Raw genomic sequence first — 15,891 nt, 5'->3', positions numbered from 1 at the left:
CCGCCCGTCTCGGCCTCCCAAAGTGCTGGGATTACAGGCTTGAGCCACCGCGCCCGGCCTGGTCACTTATTTCTTTCCTGCAGGCTGAGCTCATTAGTTCAAGAGCCCACTGGCACCAAACTCAGATTTTCATACGTTCAATTGTTTTTAAAAATAGCCCCAAATGAGCAGACTTTCAGCCATTTAGAGTCTGCCTGCTGCACGGATTCTGCAAAACCTCACCTGGAAACTGTTTGCTCTTCATCATCCCCGCTGTCTGTCTGTCTGTGTCTCCATCTCTGCCTCTGTTTTTGTCTCTGTCTCTGTCTGTCTCCACTTCTGTTCCCCCTCTCTCTTGCTCTCTCTCCCAGGGGCTAGACTGGGCCCGGCACAGGGGGTGTGAAATAGAATTTATTGTGGCTCTGATTATGTACACGTGAGATGGCCTGGCCGGGCCGGCCGGGTTCACATGGTTTGTACAATAAATACATGTGTGGGGCGGGCTCTCCGTGGCCGGGAAGCGCCACCGCCACGGTTCAGTCCAGCTTCCGGGCTCCCAGCTTCATGGGGCCCTTGGCCGCCTTCCTCTCAGCGCGTTTGGCTTCCATCTCCCGCCGCCGCTCCTCGCGCTTCTTCCGGGCCAGCTCAGCCTTGGCCTGTCCTGGGGTTAGGAAGGGGAGCCCCGGTCTCAGCTCTCCAGCCAGTGCCTGCCTGGGGCCCGTAGGGGCGGGCTGGTCAGGGAGCCCTAGTCTTCAGCCCGCCCAGGGGAAGCACTTACGACTCTCTGTCTCCAGGCCCTCCCAGTTGTCCTCACCCCAGGAGTCCCTCCTCGGCTGTAAAGAAAAGTGTGGGCTGCAGTGGGGCCCACTTCGGGCTGAGGCCCACCATCTCTACCCTCTCACCAGACCCATGCTGGGTACCTGAGTGCTGGGACGTGCAGACAGGGTAGCGAAGGGGTCACCCTTGTCGCTGGACTCTGGGCCACCCCAGTTATACTCGCTGGCCAGCCGCGTACCCTCGAGAGGTGGCTCCTGGGAGCTTGGCTCCTGCCAGCCCTGTTCCCAGGAGCCCTCAGCTTCCCAGCTGCTCCAGTCGGACTCTGGGGATTTGGAGGATTTGTGGTCGGAGTTGCTGACCTGTAGAATAGCGGGAAGGGGAAGTAGCCCTGGGCCCAGGGAGGAAAGGGCCCCATACACACACACCCGCCTGACCCAGCTCACCTGACTAGCACGGCTCACTTGGCCCCCAGTGCTCCAGTCGTCCTGCTGGGCCAGCACGGACTCGGCCTCCTGCTGCAGTGTGGAAAGGGACCACTGACTCCCACCCCATGCTACAGGGCAAGTGAGCCGGCCCCAGCACCGTCCGAGCCACGGGCCCCGCCACTATCTTTTGCCTTCCTCCTCATTTGCTCCTCAGGCTCTGTTTCCCATATATTAAATGGACGCTGACCCTGGCCTGCCTTCAACCCTCTTTGAGGCTGGGGAATGAGATCTAGATGCCTCTTCCAACAGCCTTGGGGGCCAGAAAATGCTGCTCTCAGTCAGATGGGGAAATTGGGCCCCCAGCTCTGCCCCATTCTGAGGGCAGCCCCAGTCCTCCCTCAGCCCATCCTGAACCCATCCCCCAAGCAGAACTGGTCTGGTTCTAGACCTAGGAGTGGCCTCTCCTTGCTGACCCCCAGGGCTGGGTGGGCACTGGAGGAGGGGGAAGAGGGATGGTGTGGGTGAGAGTAAGGAAGTCCAGGGAATGCCCCAGGCACCATCTGCCCAGCCTGCTCCCTGGGGCCACGGGTTGAGTGGGTCCTGCTGCTGGCTCTGGTCTACAATGGCCACTCCACGAAGCCTATGCGCCAGGGATGCTATGCAGATGAGGACAGGCCAACTCCAGCCAGGCCCCACAGAAGCTCCCTGAATGGCAGCCTGTGAATTTGAGCTGGGGTCCCCTGGGGAGGCTCCCTCAGCCCCACACACCTCCAGGCTGCCCCAGTCTTCGTCGTCCCATCTGTCAGCAGCGCTGCTGTCCTCTGCTGTGTCCTTGTCCTCTTCCTGCGTCTCCCAGTGGCCTGAGGTTGTAGGGGTGGCAGGAACAGGGGTGGGAGCCGGGGCAGGAACTCCTGGGGAGCAGAGGCTCACTGAGCTTTCAGGGGAGTCTTGGGACAGGGCAGAGGCTGCTAGGGGAAGGGGGCTACTGGGGAGAATGGGTGCTAAGGAAGCCCACAGGGTGACTAGAGCCTACCCCAGCCCCTATAGTCCCCTCACCATCCCCGGGGGAGTCAGACAGTAACAGTTCCTGGGTGCCTGCAGCTCCCAGCCCTCTCAGCCACTGATGCAGCCAGGCCAGGACGCTCACCTTCAGGTGTGGGTCTTTGGGGAATGTTGGTCTCTGTGGGGGCAGTGGTGGGGTGCACACGCATCAGCTTGGAGGTGAGCGAGGAGACCCCGGTCACGGCCCAGCCTGCCCAGCTGGCTGCGGCTCCTCCCATGCCAGGGCTGGAGGCTGCATGGACATCCTTCTCTGGGCAGTGGCATGAGAGAGAGGTGGGTATGGGCACGTCAGGCACCCATGGGTGACAGGACAGCAGGAATTGACAGTGCCCTGTAGCCGCCCCTCCCTTCTCCAGGCCTGAGTTCTCCCATCTGTGAAGGGGGAGCTGAGTCAAGTCTGCTCACAAGGGCCTTTCAGAAACTCCAGTGCGGGTGGGACACAAACAGGTCACAGTCAAGGACATGGCAGGGAAAGAAGGAACACGAGTGTAGGCCACTCACCCACTTCCTCCAGCTGGGTCGGGTCCTCCGACACAGACTCCAGTTTGGACAGGAAGCTCCGAATGGCCTTGAAGGCCTGTGGGGTAACAAGGGGCAGAGCTGGGGCCTCTGGGGTTCCCAAAAACCTACCAGGCCAGCTAGGGCCTGACATCCCCTACAGCCCCAGCCCAAGGCCAGGCCTAGCTGTGCCTCACCTGGTCCCGCACAGATTTCTCAGGATCTACAGTGAGACCGCAGAGCACAGGCAGGATCTTGTGGGCACAGTCGTTCATTGAGTAGAGATTGTGGGTGGCAGCAAAGCCCAGGACACCCGCAACCCGGGACGGTGCAAACGGGTCCTTAGTGGCTCGGCTGAAGGCGGAGGTAAGGACCCTGTGTCTGGTCTATGATGGGGCAGGAAAGAGGGCTCCTGAGTAAAGGGTCAGTGTTGGGGCCCAGAACCACCAGCCCTTACTTCCCAGAACGGGGCCACACGTAGGCCCCCAGAATCTGAAAAATGTAAATGAATCACTTAAATGGGGAGAGTTTACCTAAAACTCTGGACCTGGGCTTCTCTTCCTAAATCACTGGGCTCCACACTGCCTCAGGGCATGGGACCACAATAGCAGCTGTCCCCAGGGCTCGGACACAGGCTCCCTTCCTCCCTGCCCAGCTGACTGTTCATTCCTGTTAACTGTCTGGGCACAGCAAGCATCTGAACTTACAAAGCCTGGCTGAGAGGATGCACACAGGCCGTGAGGCCAAGCAGGCCTGGATTCAGATCCCAGATCCACCCCTCCTGGCTGTGTGACCTCGGCCAATTCACTCCACCTCTGGGAACTCAGATATGGGACCAACAGCGTTCAGGGCCTGGGTCTCTGGGAGAATGAAGGCCCACACACACAGGACTCCTGGCCCTGGAGGAGGCCATGGTCCTGTGACAGGGACCAGGCTCCAGCAGTTGTGCAGGACACTCACGCTGGCACTGAGGTAGGAGCCGATTTTGCCCAGGCAGACTGTGGTGTTGCAGCGGATGGGACCCTGTTCATCCTTGGCCTGTAGCCGTGCAAAGTGCTTCATCAGCTCCACATTGAGGTTGGCCTCGTTCAGCTTCGGGGCCAGAAGTAGCATGGACTGTGGGGCAGAAATGAGCATGGGAACTGTGGGCTGTGGCAGGCAAAGGGCCTTGTGCAGGAACAGCCTCCTGGCAGCCCTCATCCCAGAGCACATCCATCAAAGCCTGCAAGGCCACCTCCCAGCCTGGGCCTGGCCCTGGCCCTGGCCAGCATGTTGAGGAAAGGGACCCCATTTCTGTCCCCCTTTACGGCAAAACCTCCAAAGTCTGTCTGCACTCCTGTCTCCTATTTCCTCTGCTCTGCTCTCCTGATGGCACTCCACCTAGACTCATACAAACAGCCCTGCACTCTGCCAGACTGGCTCAGGGTGGGGTCACTGACGCTCTCCATGGTACTAATTTCCTTTTTTTTTTTTTTTTGAGACGGATTCTCGCTCTGTCGCCCGGGCTAGAGTGCAGTGGCCAGATCTCAGCTCACTCCAAGCTCCGCCTCCCGGGTTTACGCCACTCTCCTGCCTCAGCCTGCCGAGTAGCTGGGACTACAGGCGCCCGCCACCTCGCCCGGCTAGTTTTTTTTTGTATTTTTTAGTAGAGATGGGGTTTCACCGTGTTAGCCAGGATGGTCTCGATCTCCTGACCTCGTGATCCGCCTGCCTCGGCCTCCCAAAGTGCTGGGATTACAGGCTTGAGCCACCGCGCCCGGCCATGGTACTAATTTCAATGGCCAGTTCTCCATCCTCACCAAACTTGACCCTCAGCAGTTCTGACGCCCCTGAGTTTTCCCTCCCTGAAACTCTGGTCTCTGGTCTTCCAGGACACCAGCCCCTCCTGGTTCTCCTGACCTGGCTGGCTGCTCCTTTGGCTGAGATTCTAACGTTCACACGCTCAGAGCCAATCTTGAGGTCTTTTTTATATTTAACGCTCTTGCCCTAGGTGATCTCAGCCATTTCATGGCTTTAAATGCCTTCTTGTGAGCTGACAACCCCCAGGCACATACGCCTCGCCCAGACTTCCCTAAATTGCACACATGCATAACTAGTGGCCAACTTGACATCTCCATCCAGCTGCCTAACAGAAACAGCCAAGATGGGGCCCAACCTGCTTGCGTCATCTTCTCAGTAAATAGCAACTCCTAACCTTCCAGTTGTCCAGGCCACAAGCCTCAGAGCCACCCCCATCTCCATGTCTTTTTTGTTTTTGAGATGGAGTCTCACTCTGTCACCCAGGCTGGAGTGCAGTGGTGTGATCTATTCACTGCAACCTCCGCCTCCTGGGTTCCAGCAATTCTCCTGCCTCAGTCCTCTGAGTGGCTGGGATTACAGGCGCCCACCACCAATGCCCAGCTAATTTTTTGTATTTTTATTTTATTTTATTTTTTTGAGACAGAGTCTTGCTCTGTGGCCCAGGCTAGAGTGCGGTGGCGCGATCTCGGCTCACTGCAAGCTTCGTCTCCCGGGTTCACACCATTCTCCTGCCTCAGCCTCCTGAGTAGCTGGGACTACAGGCGTGCATCAACAAATGCGGCTAACTTTTGTATTTTTTTTAGAGATGGGGTTTGGCCATGATGACCAGGCTGTTTTCAAACTCCTGGGCTCAAGCGATCCTCCCACCCCGGCCTCCCAAAGTGCTGGGATCACAGGCATGAGCCACTGCGCCCAGCCCCTGACCATTGTTTTTAAAACTACAAACTTTTCTCCCCATGCTTTCCAACAATACATATTTTCTTTTCTTTTTTTTGAAACGGAGTTTCGCTCTTGTTGCCCAGGCTGGAGTGCAATGGCATGATCTTGGCTCACTGCAACCTCTGCCTCCCAGGTTCAATTAAGTCTCCTGCCTCAGCTTCCCGAGTAGCTGGGATCACAGGCATGTGCCACCATGCCCAGTTGGTTTTGTATTTTTTAGTAGAGACAGGGTTTCGCCATGTTGGTCAGGCTGGTCTTGAACTCCTGACCTCCGGTGATCCGCTCGCCTCAGCCTCCCAAAGTGCAGGGATTACAGGTATAAGCCACCGCGCCCGGCCAACAATACACGTTTTCTAATTCTGCTATATTGTCTGGCAAGCCCACTCTCTGTGCCCTGGAAAGGAAGCTCCATGAGTGCAGGGGACTGGGCACCTCATGCACGCTGCCTCCCAGCATGGGGCTTGGGCCAGGAACAGGCAGGTGCTCATTGTCTGCTGAATGGAGGACCCGCCCCGCCACCAGCTGCTGAGCTGCACCCACAGCATGAACCCACACAGCAAGGACAGTGCCTGCTTGGACCCATGGGCCAAAGCCAAGGCCTCTGTGTCTAGGGTGAGCCCCTCCAAGCCTTGGAAAACCAGGGGTAGCCACTCTGGGCCTGGTCACACCCACCTTGACCGTCTGCTCCCGGATGGCAGGGTTGGTGTCCAGAAAGCCATGTACGACGTGGGGGAAGATCTGGGTGTTGACCGTTGGCTCATCAAGGTACTGGATGAACTGCTCCATCTGTGGCCCAAGTTGGGATGTGTCAACATGGTCAGCCCCTCCCACTCTATCCCCACAGCCATGGAACCACTCCTGGCTTAGCTTTTCCACCCAGCAGGCACTGGCCAGCCAGGTCAACCGCCTGAGCCCCTACCCAGGTGTTTGGCTTCAGGCCCAGGTGGAGTGAGGAGAGGCCAGGAGGGCGCTAGGAAAGCCTGGCTCATAGTCCGGCTCATCTGGTCACCCTCTCAGAGCCTGTTCTATTTTTTTTTTTCTCTTTTTTTTTTTTTTTTTTTTGAGACGGAGTCTCGCTCTGCCGCCCAGGCTGGAGTACAGTGGCCGGATCTCAGCTCACTGCAAGCTCCGCCTCCTGGGTTCACGCCATTCTCCTGCCTCAGCCTCCCACGTAGCTGGGACTACAGGTGCCCGCCACATCGCCCAGCTAGTTTTTTGTATTTTTTAGTAGAGACGGGGTTTCACCGTGTTAGCCAGGATGGTCTCGATCTCCTGACCTCGTGATCCGCCCGTCTCGGCCTCCCAAAGTGCTGGGATTACAGGCTTGAGCCACCGCGCCCGGCCCCTATTTTTTTTTTTCTAAGATGGAGTCTCGCTCTGTCACCAAGGCTGGAGTGTAGTGGCACGATCTCGGCTCACTGCAACCTCTGCCTCCCAGGTTCAGGCGATTCTACTGCCTCAGCCTCCCGAGCAGCTGGGATTACAGGCACCCACCACCATCCCTGGCTCATTTTTGTATTTTTAGTAGAGACAGGGTTTCACCATGTTGGCTAGGCTGGTCTTGAACTCCTGACCTCAGGTGATCTGCCCACCTTGGCCTCCCAAAGTGCTGGGATTACAGGCATGAGCTACCATGCCCAGCCTGAGCTTCTTCTATAAACGAGGGTCTCACCCCTGCCCTGTTCCTCCCCGCCTGCCCACAGTGCCATGAGGAGGACTGGTGGGTTTGGTGGTTGCAGAGGGAATGGCACTGGGAACCACTGGTACTTCCTAGACCCCATCCATCCTGTCTGATGCTCCCAGCTGCCCTGGGGTTGGCAGGAGACAGACTGTATCCCCACTCTAGAGGGCTAGAGTGATTGAGCCAGGAGAGGAGGGGGCATGAGAGTGCTGCAGCCTGGGCAGTTGGCCATTCCCAAAGCTGCCAAGGAGCCCTGTATGTGGTCAACTTCCTGAGAGCCTGGCCTCAGGGGTTCCCTCACTTCTGCATATGTTCAGGGGTGGGATTTCTGGGGTCCCTGTGCAGCCAGGGCAGGTGACTCCCCAGCAGCCAGGGGAGGGTCTGGGTGGGGTGGACCACCGCGGACTCTGCTAGAGGCTTCACCTGCTGCAGGAGGCGGATGCGCATGGCCCGGTCAGTGGACGAGAACATCTTGACCACCACAGGGATGATCTTCTGCTGATACTCCTCTGCGCTCAGGAACTTGCCCACCTGAAAGGGCAGAAAGAAGGATTCAGCCACTCACAGGAATGGGCTGACTTTGCTGGGCTCATCTACATTCCTGGGGCTGATATCCCAGGATGGGAATGAAGTGATGGCAGAGTAGAGGCAGGCATTTCCTCAGTAGCTCCTCTGCCCATATTCCATCTCGGCCCTGCCCTTAACCTTTCTGGGCCAAGGCCTCTTTCAGGAGGCTGACGAAAGCTCTGGGCCACTCCCTACAAGGAGGTACCTTTATGCCATATGCAGACATTCTGCCTGCAGTCTCTGGGGGTTCTCAGCTATACAGGACTGCTTGTTGTCTTCTCCCCTCCTGGCAATACTTTCAGGTGAAAGGGTTCTCCCCAAGGTGAGGAGGGCAGGGACTGGCCGGTGCCCATAAAAAGGTGGGCTGGGGTCTGAGGAAGGGGTGGAAGATCCAGCCCCCAGAAGTCAGGTGAGCTGAGTGCTAAGCAGTCAGGAGGGAGATGGCAAAGTGGGGTGGTGAGTAGGTCATCCCCTGGGTGCTGGGAACCAGGGTGCACAGGTCAGACCCAGGGAAATGGAGGAAGGGCTGAGGGTTGTGAAACCAGAAGTTTGTGGGAAAAGGATTTTAGGGGCAGAGTCTCTCCTCCCCAGGGGACAGCTGGTCAGGTGCCTGTTTATAGACGCTGGCAGGAAGCTCCTGCACATATGGGCTTGGGTCTGCCCTAACCAGGCTGCCCTACCCCAGGGCCTTCTCTGTGGCAGTTCCTGTGCACCTAGCCAGCCTTCTCGGTCCCACAGCTCCACTCACCTTGAAGAGGGGTGTGAGGACAACGGCCCCAGCATTGCCGAACTCGAAGGCAGTCAGCAGCTGGGGCAGCACCTTGTGCCGACAGAAATCCTCAGGGAACGCATCCAGGCTCTTGCTCAGCTCCTGGAAGAACTTTTGCTTCTCGGCGGGCTCTTTGATCTGGGGGAGTGAGGATGGGACCCGGGGAAGAGATCAGCCTGGCTGTAGCCCAAACCCAGGCATGGGTGAGGACAAGGAGAACTGATGCTTATGGGCTCCGGAGCCCAGCTGCCTGGGTTCAAAGCCCAACTGTACCACTTACCTGCCGTGTAAAATGGGATAACAGCTCTACTATCTACGGGATTGTTCTGAGGATTCAACTAGAAAATGCACATAAAAGCTGCAGCATAGGCCTGGCACACAGCAGACGCTCAGTCTGTTAGGGACTGTTGCTGTCATTGCGGCCACCTGACCTGTTGCTGGGAGAGCAGCCACTAGCGGCATCAGGCCCTTTATCAATGTTGCCTCTACTGCTCCCTACCTAGGATGTGAGCACAGAGGGGAAACTGAAGATCAAAGAGGTGAAGGGGTTTCCTTGGTTCCCCTGCCCTGGCTGGGTTGGGCATGAAGTTCCTGGTAGGCCATGGGAAGGCAGGGATTAGGTACACTTTACCCCCAGACCTCATCCTCCCACTGAGCCAAAATGGACCAGGCTGTCAGCTCAATGGTCTACCTTTAGTCCTTCTAACCCCCCTTTGAGGCCATGATACCCCCAACTGATATTTCCTGAGCACAGATTATGTGCTAAAACCTTTACTCAGATTACCTCAGTCCTCTTCACAACTTTACGAGGTAGGTGCTAATGTAATCCACATTTTACCAACAAGGAAGCTGAGGCACAGAGAGGGCAAGGAGCTTGTCCAAAGTCACACAGCTAAGAAGCAGTCAGAGAAGGGTCTGACTCAGTGGTTTGTGCCGTACACTTCAAAAGATGCTGTCACTCCCCCCATTCACAAAGGGGGAGATAGAGGGTCAAGGTCAGCAGCCAAGAGTGGCCAGTATTGTGTTCCAAAGTCCCTGTGCTGTACCGCCATCCCCACAGTCACGGCTTAGCCTGGGAGAGGCGACCTCTGACTTGGGACAAGGAGGACCTAGATGGCCCTCAAGTAGCTCAGACCAGCGTGGGAGGCAGGCTTGGTGCTCTGATCACATGACTCAGCGGGGCCAAGGCCCAGAGAGGCTAAATCACATCCAAGGTCATACATCGAGAGTCACAGCTGGGTTCTCTCCACCACGCCACCCAGCAATGGGAAGAAGAGCCCCTGGGCACTCCCCTTTCATGTTCTCTGGGAGGCTCCCGAAACCCCATTTCCTATGAGGCGCATTTCAAGGAGAAGGGCAGCTTGGCAGAGCCAGCCGTATGAGGAGAACTCCACATAACAAAGTTCCTGCTGCCCCGACACTACCCAGGAGGCAACAGGGCCTCAGCGTTTCCAGCAGCTTCTCCTTCCAGGTTCCCACCCTCCAAAGGCCCTCCCCGCCCCACAGCATCTGAGTCAAGATTCCATGGCATCTGCTGGGTCAGGGTCTGTGGAGTGCCTGCCACTCTCCTGCCTTGCTCCTGATTCTGATTCTCAGCTCCCGCCGTTTTCCTCACACACGGCTGGGTCCACGCATTGCATACAGCAGAGCCTCCCTCCCTCCTCCCTACAGCAACCCTGCGGGCCAGTGCACCTGGATGCTCCTCACTATATACATGCGGAAACCAAGGTTCAGAGGCAAAGCAGAGGGCTCCCTCCTCAGCATCTCTCCGTGTGCTGTCGCCTCTGCCTGGAACTCCTCCTCCAGGTACCATCCCTCTGGCTCCCACCATTGTGTCCTTCAGGCCCCAGCTCAAACGTCACTTCAGAGAGCCCATCCCTGAACACCCACTCCAGTACTTTCTTTCCTGCACTGGTTTTTTCTCTTTTTTTTTGCAATGGCACAATCTCAGCTCACGTGCAACCTCCTGCCTCACAGGTTCAAGTGATTCTCCCGCCTCAGCCTCCCGAGTAGCTGGGATTACAGGTATGCGCCACCACACCCGGCTAATTTTTTGTATTTTTAGTAGAAACGGGGGTTTCTCCATGTTGGTCAGGCTGGTCTCGAACCCCTGACCTCAAATAATCCGCCTGCCCCAACCTCCCAAAGTGCTGGGATTACAGGTGTGAGCCACCACACTGGTTGGTTTTCTTATTTATGGTGGTTTTTTTTTTTTTTTTGAGACAGAGATTCGCTCTTGTTGCCCAGGCTAGAATACAATGGCGTGATCTTGGCTCACTGCAACCTCCACCTCCCAGGTTCAAGCGATTTTCCTGCCCCAGCCTTCCTGAGTAGCTGGGATTACAGGCATGTGCCATCATGCCCAGCTAATTTTTGTACTTTTAGTAGAGATGGGGTTTTTCCATGTTGGTCAGCTGGTATCAAACTCCTGACCTCAGGTAATCCACCCACCTCAACCTCCCAAAGTGCTGAGATTACAGGCGTGAGCCACCGCGCCCAGCTCTTATTTATGGTTTTTATGTTTTCTGTCTCTCCCCCAGCAAGAGTTCCCAAGGGTGGGGATCTGGTCTGTTTACTTTTTGCTAGATCCTTGAGGGCAGGGATCTGGGGCTGCCTCACCTTCCTCCACACTGAGCTGGAGCTGCCCACCCCCCTGCAGCCAGCACAGGGTGTTACATCCCTGGGGACCAGAGCCAGAATGTGCATGTGGAGTGACTGGAGTAACCAGAGCTGGCCCTAAATGCCTGCTGGGCGCAGAACAGTACACCATGCACTTTCAATTCTGACTCCTCACTGGGCCCCTCTGGAGTAGGTACAGGTTGAGTCTCCCTTGTCCAAAATATTTGGGACCAGAAGTGTTTTAGATTTCAGATGTTTTTGGATTTTGGAATATGTGCATTATACCAATTCTATATATATATATACATACACTTTTTTTTTTTGAGATGGAGTCTCACACTGTCGCCCGGGTTGGAGTGCAGTGGCGCGATCTCGGCTCAGTACAACCTTCGTCTCCTGGGTTCAAGTGATTCTCCTACCTCAGCCTCCTGAGTAGCTGGGATTACAGGTGCCCGCCCAGCTGATTTTTTGTATTTTTAGTAGACATGGGGTTTCTCCATGTTGGTCAGGCTGGTCTTGAATTTCCGACCTCAGGTGATCCACCCGCCTCAGCCTCCCAAAGAGCAGGGATTACAGGCATGAGCCACTGCGCCCAAGCCCAAATTCAACACTTGTAATCCAAAAAATGCAAAATGCTCCAATGGGCATTTCCTTGGATTGTAATGTTGGTGGTCAACAAGTTTCCAGTTTTGGAGTACTTAGATCATGCATTTTCGGATTAGGGATGCTCAACCTGTACTATTATTGGGACTGAACTTCAGCCAAGCAAAGTCACAGAGTGAGTATGAGCTGGAGCCTGGGTTTGAACCCGGATTGGCCTAACTCCACAGTCCATGCTTGTCTCCTGAGGGTCAATTGTGAGATACCCTGAAAAACAGGGTGGAGGCAGAATGGAAAAGGTAGGGTCGAAGCCCAAGGTGAGTTGGGGGCTCACCTGAATCTCCTCCAGGAAGAGGTTGGTCTCTACAAAGCGGTTGCTCATGAAGCCACCAGGTGCCCGGCAGTTCTGCAGGAAGCGGGCCGGGTTGGGACGCACCTTGGGGTTCGCTCCCACCAGCTCACAGTAATGGGGTACTAGTGATTTGGGGATCTGTAGGGGAGGGGTCAGTGTCAGGGCAGGGGTAGCCAGCTGGCAGAGGGGCCAAGGCAGGGCAAACAGCCAGGGGCAAGAAACTTACCTTCCCAGGGTTCCGTAGGGCTGCTGCCCGAGGTAGGGGCCCATTGAAGACTTCCCAGATGAGGCAGCCCAAGCGCCACATGTCTGCTGACCTGTGACAGTGACCCAGAGCTCTTAGGGCCCCACCAACCACCTGCACAGGCCTCCAGCCTGCCTTGGGCACGATGCACCCACGCCATGCCAGGGCCTGGCAATGTCCCTCAGCTGAGCCATCAGTGCCAAGAGGCAGGTTTCATTAGCCTCACTTAACAGATTAAAAAAACCGAGGCTCAGAAAAGTAAGCACATCTGCCCAGGTCACAGAGTTTTCAAGTTTAGAATCACCCAACCCCGAAGGCTGCGTCCATCCTGCCCTACCACCCTGAGGACCCTGGGGGCAGAGGAGTGTCCCTCACTCCTGGGACACTGATTCCCTCCCCAGCCAAGCAGCAGGGAACAGGGGAGTACCAACTAGTCTAAGAGTCCTGAGGCTGCAGGGGCCTCCAGGACAGGGCAGCTTGGGGCGCACTGCCCCTAGTCACCCACCACTTTTCTCTGACCACTCTGCCACTGCTGTCAGCCAACTCCGGGGGGTCATACTGCTCAAGCTCAGGGATCCCCTTGCGGGGAGGTCCCCCACCGTCGCCCTGGGCTGAATACATGTAGTCCAGGCCCCCAAGCTTCCACTCGCCAGCTCGGTCCACGAACACGGCGGCCATGCAGACATTGTTGTGGATGAGGCTGCAGTCGTTGACCAGGAAGCTGAGGGCTTTCTGGGGGCAGAAGGAGCCATCACGCCCCAGTACCTGCAACCCCCCATCCCTGCTGTCATCACCACTGCCCCCCACCTCACCACGATCTGGTGTAGCCCCCAGGAGATCTCCAGCTCCTTCAGGCCACCAGCCTCCACTCTCGCCTTGAGGTATATTCCCAATGGAGTCACAGCCTCTGTCACGACGTGGAGACATTTTTCTGTCTGGGGAAGGGGACACAGGATTATCAAGGGCGGAGAGGCAGAGAGGAAGGAGAGATAAGCGACTTGAAGTGGGGAGAGATGGGGAAGAGGAAACCAAATCTGGGGGTGCTGGGGCACACAGGGTGGAAACCGGGGAGGAAGGGAGACAGGAGTGGGTAACCAGGAGATAGTGAGAGGCAGAGACGGGCAGGCAAGGCAGCGGGTACCTCCAGTCCATCGATGTAAGCCAGGATGTTGGGATGCCGTAGAGTTTTGAGGCGCTTGAAGGCAGCTTTGGCCACCTGGGTCTGCTCTTCCGCGCCAGGCTTCACATCATAGACGAAGATGGACACGGGGCAACCTGTGGCCTGGGGGAGGGCAGCGGGGCCAGAGATGGTCCCAGAGCTGTTGTGTTGCCGGAAGACTAGGGCCGGCAGCCAGGTCTCTCCCCAAGTCAGCCTTAGGGACACTTCGCCGGGCCCTCGTAACCCCGACCCTGTCCGCCTGTCGGTCCCTCGGTCCCTCCGCCCGCCACGTAGGCACTGCCCGCCCCCTCCCCGGCCCGCTACCCCGAAGCTCCACCGCCACGTCAGGCCGGGTGCGACGCGGCGGGGCCGGCGGCGTGGACTAGGCAAGGCCCAGGTCGGCCGCGGCCTACGGAGCTCGGTCGCACTCACCTTCTTGCGCCCGCGGTGCAGGGCCCAGGGCCCTGGCGGGCCGCCCTCTAGGGGCTCCGGGATGAGCTCGAACGGAAAGTCCCGGACCGGGTCCCGAGCAAAGAACCACATCGTACCCACCGCCGCCGCGGGCTCGGGCGCCTTAGCTCCGGATCCTCCGGCCGCCCGAGCCGGGGCTGGGCGGAGAGGGGGCGGGGCCTGCGTCGGACGGGGGCGGGGCGCGGGGGCCAGGGCGGGGCCTACGTCGGGGCGGAGCAGAACCTGAATTGGGGCGGGGTAGGGCAGAACCTGAGTTGGGGCGGGAAGGGGCGGGGCCAAATGAGGGGCGGGAGAGGGGAGGTGACTGGACCTAGGGAAGGGTGGGGAGAGGCCGGGGCCAGTCCAGGGGGGCGGGCGATACTAAGATCAGTAGTCCGCCGCAGGATAACTCTCTTAAAACCCTCCAAGCCAGTGAACCCTTATATCTAAAGGGGCGGGATAATAGAGCCTGCCTTCTAGCGTATTGTAAGGATGAGAGCTTTAGAAGGGACAGACGGATGGGGAAAACGAGGCAAAAAGGTGGAGAGGTAGGGAGACTGACATGCATGAGAGGGCGCAGTGAGGAGTGAGTCAGAGACCCAGAGAGGGAGACTGGCCCCACGCCAGACACTCTTTCCCACCAGCAAGTGGGTGCCTCCAAGCTGCGGGGAGGAGTCGGTACTGATGAAGTGACCAGGAGAGAAGCACGAGGAGACGCCCCAGAGAAAGAGCGTGGGTGAGAGGCAGAGAGTGAATCCAAGGTTCCAAGGAGGTCCAGAACCCCGGGGCAGGGGCGGGCACCCAGGAAATGGAGGAAGGAGAGACTGAGGAGGGAAGAAGAAGTGACCCCAGGGAAGGAGGGGTGGAGAAGGAGCAGCTGGGCAAGTCCGGAAGAGGTCAAAGGCCTGGGAGGGGCCCCTGCTCTCCTGGGCTCAGCTGCCCGGCTCTCAGGCCAACAGGTTGCGTCTCTCGGTGCCTGTGCAGACAGCCATGGAGTGGTGTTAGCTCAATCAGCTCATCACACTGGTGGGGATCCAGCCCCTGAGCTGTGTAGGAGGGGCTGGACAGGCGGTGGTTCCGCTGCAGGTAGGGTCTCAGGACCCAGGTGTGGGCGGCAAGCCACCCAGGTGCCAAGGCAAGAGATCGAGGGCACGAGCTGTTCCAGTATAATAAAATATACAAAATAATAGTTATACTTGATATAGATAATAGATATGATTATATATGAATATCATTAATCATTAGTCTATAGCAATTACTCTTTACTCCAATATTATTATTATTATTTTTTTTTTTTTTTTTGAGACGGAGTCTCGCTCTGTCACCCAGACTGGAGTGCAGTGGCCAGATCTCAGCTCACTGCAAGCTCCGCCTCCCGGGTTCACGCCATTCTCCTGCCTCAGCCTCCCGAGTAGCTGGGACTACAGGCGCCGCCACCTCGCCCGGCTAGTTTTTTGTCTTTTTAGTAGAGACGGTGTTTCACCGTGTTAGCCAGGATGGTCTCGATCTCCTGACCTCGTGATCCGCCCGTCTCGGCCTCCCAAAGTGCTGGGATTACAGGCTTGAGCCACCGCGCCCGGCCTACTCCAATATTATAATAATCCTTGCTCTACAATCATAACCTAGGAAAAACCAGGCCATACAGAGATAGGAGCTGAGGGGACATAGTGAGAAGTGACCAGAAGACAGGAGTGCGAGCCTTCTGTTATGCCCGGGCAGGGCCACCAGAGGGCTCCTTGGTCTAGTGGTAACGCCAGCGTCTGGCGTTACCAAGCGGACCGCGTTACCAAGTGGACTGTGTTCTAGCAGTAGCGTCAGTGTCGAGGAAAAGCACCCGCTACTTAGCGGACCAGGAAAGGGAGACTCTCTTTCCCTGGAGGAGTTCAGAGAACACTCTACTCCTCCACCTCTTGTGTCAGGCCCGCCCACAGTTATCCAGAGGCCTAACCATCTCCATGTGATGCTGTGTT

General features: G+C 57.2%; 1 protein-coding gene across 4 annotated transcripts; it reads right to left on the bottom strand.

Moving 5' to 3' along the window:
* Positions 1-370: 370 nt before the first annotated feature.
* On the bottom strand, positions 371-14,102 carry LOC104662852 (N-terminal kinase-like protein). 4 transcript variants are annotated; one of them, XM_030918426.1, is made up of 18 exons: positions 13,904-14,102; positions 13,454-13,594; positions 13,125-13,247; positions 12,818-13,044; positions 12,295-12,385; positions 12,051-12,206; positions 8,477-8,635; positions 7,585-7,692; positions 6,153-6,266; positions 3,702-3,857; positions 2,939-3,127; positions 2,745-2,820; positions 2,329-2,493; positions 1,950-2,092; positions 1,200-1,271; positions 900-1,115; positions 758-812; positions 373-640 (listed from the first exon to the last, which is right to left on the bottom strand). In XM_030918426.1, exons 1-18 carry the CDS (start codon positions 14,012-14,014, stop codon positions 516-518), a joined length of 2,427 nt encoding a protein of 808 aa, XP_030774286.1. In that variant the 5' UTR covers positions 14,015-14,102; the 3' UTR covers positions 373-515. The 4 variants fall into 4 exon arrangements, with proteins under 4 accessions (XP_030774289.1, XP_030774286.1, XP_030774287.1 ...); XM_030918427.1 differs by having other exon boundaries at positions 1,200-1,268; XM_030918428.1 differs by having other exon boundaries at positions 12,051-12,122.
* Positions 14,103-15,891: the final 1,789 nt, after the last annotated feature.

The sequence above is a fragment of the Rhinopithecus roxellana genome, chromosome 15, assembly GCF_007565055.1.
Source record: "Rhinopithecus roxellana isolate Shanxi Qingling chromosome 15, ASM756505v1, whole genome shotgun sequence".
NCBI lineage: Eukaryota > Metazoa > Chordata > Mammalia > Primates > Cercopithecidae > Rhinopithecus > Rhinopithecus roxellana.
This window is presented reverse-complemented; position numbering and strand designations above follow the sequence as displayed.

Bases quoted from the DNA above. Each gene is read 5' to 3' on its own strand.
- LOC104662852 (XM_030918426.1), bottom strand. From the start codon at position 14,014: ATGTGGTTCTTTGCTCGGGACCCGGTCCGGGACTTTCCGTTCGAGCTC. The intron at 8,636-12,050 runs GTGAGCCCCCAA...TCACTCCCCCAG, and splicing joins TCTTCCTGGAGGAGATTCAG to ATCAAAGAGCCCGCCGAGAA. The intron at 641-757 runs GTAAGTGCTTCC...TCCTAACCCCAG, and splicing joins GGGCCTGGAGACAGAGAGTC to GACAGGCCAAGGCTGAGCTG.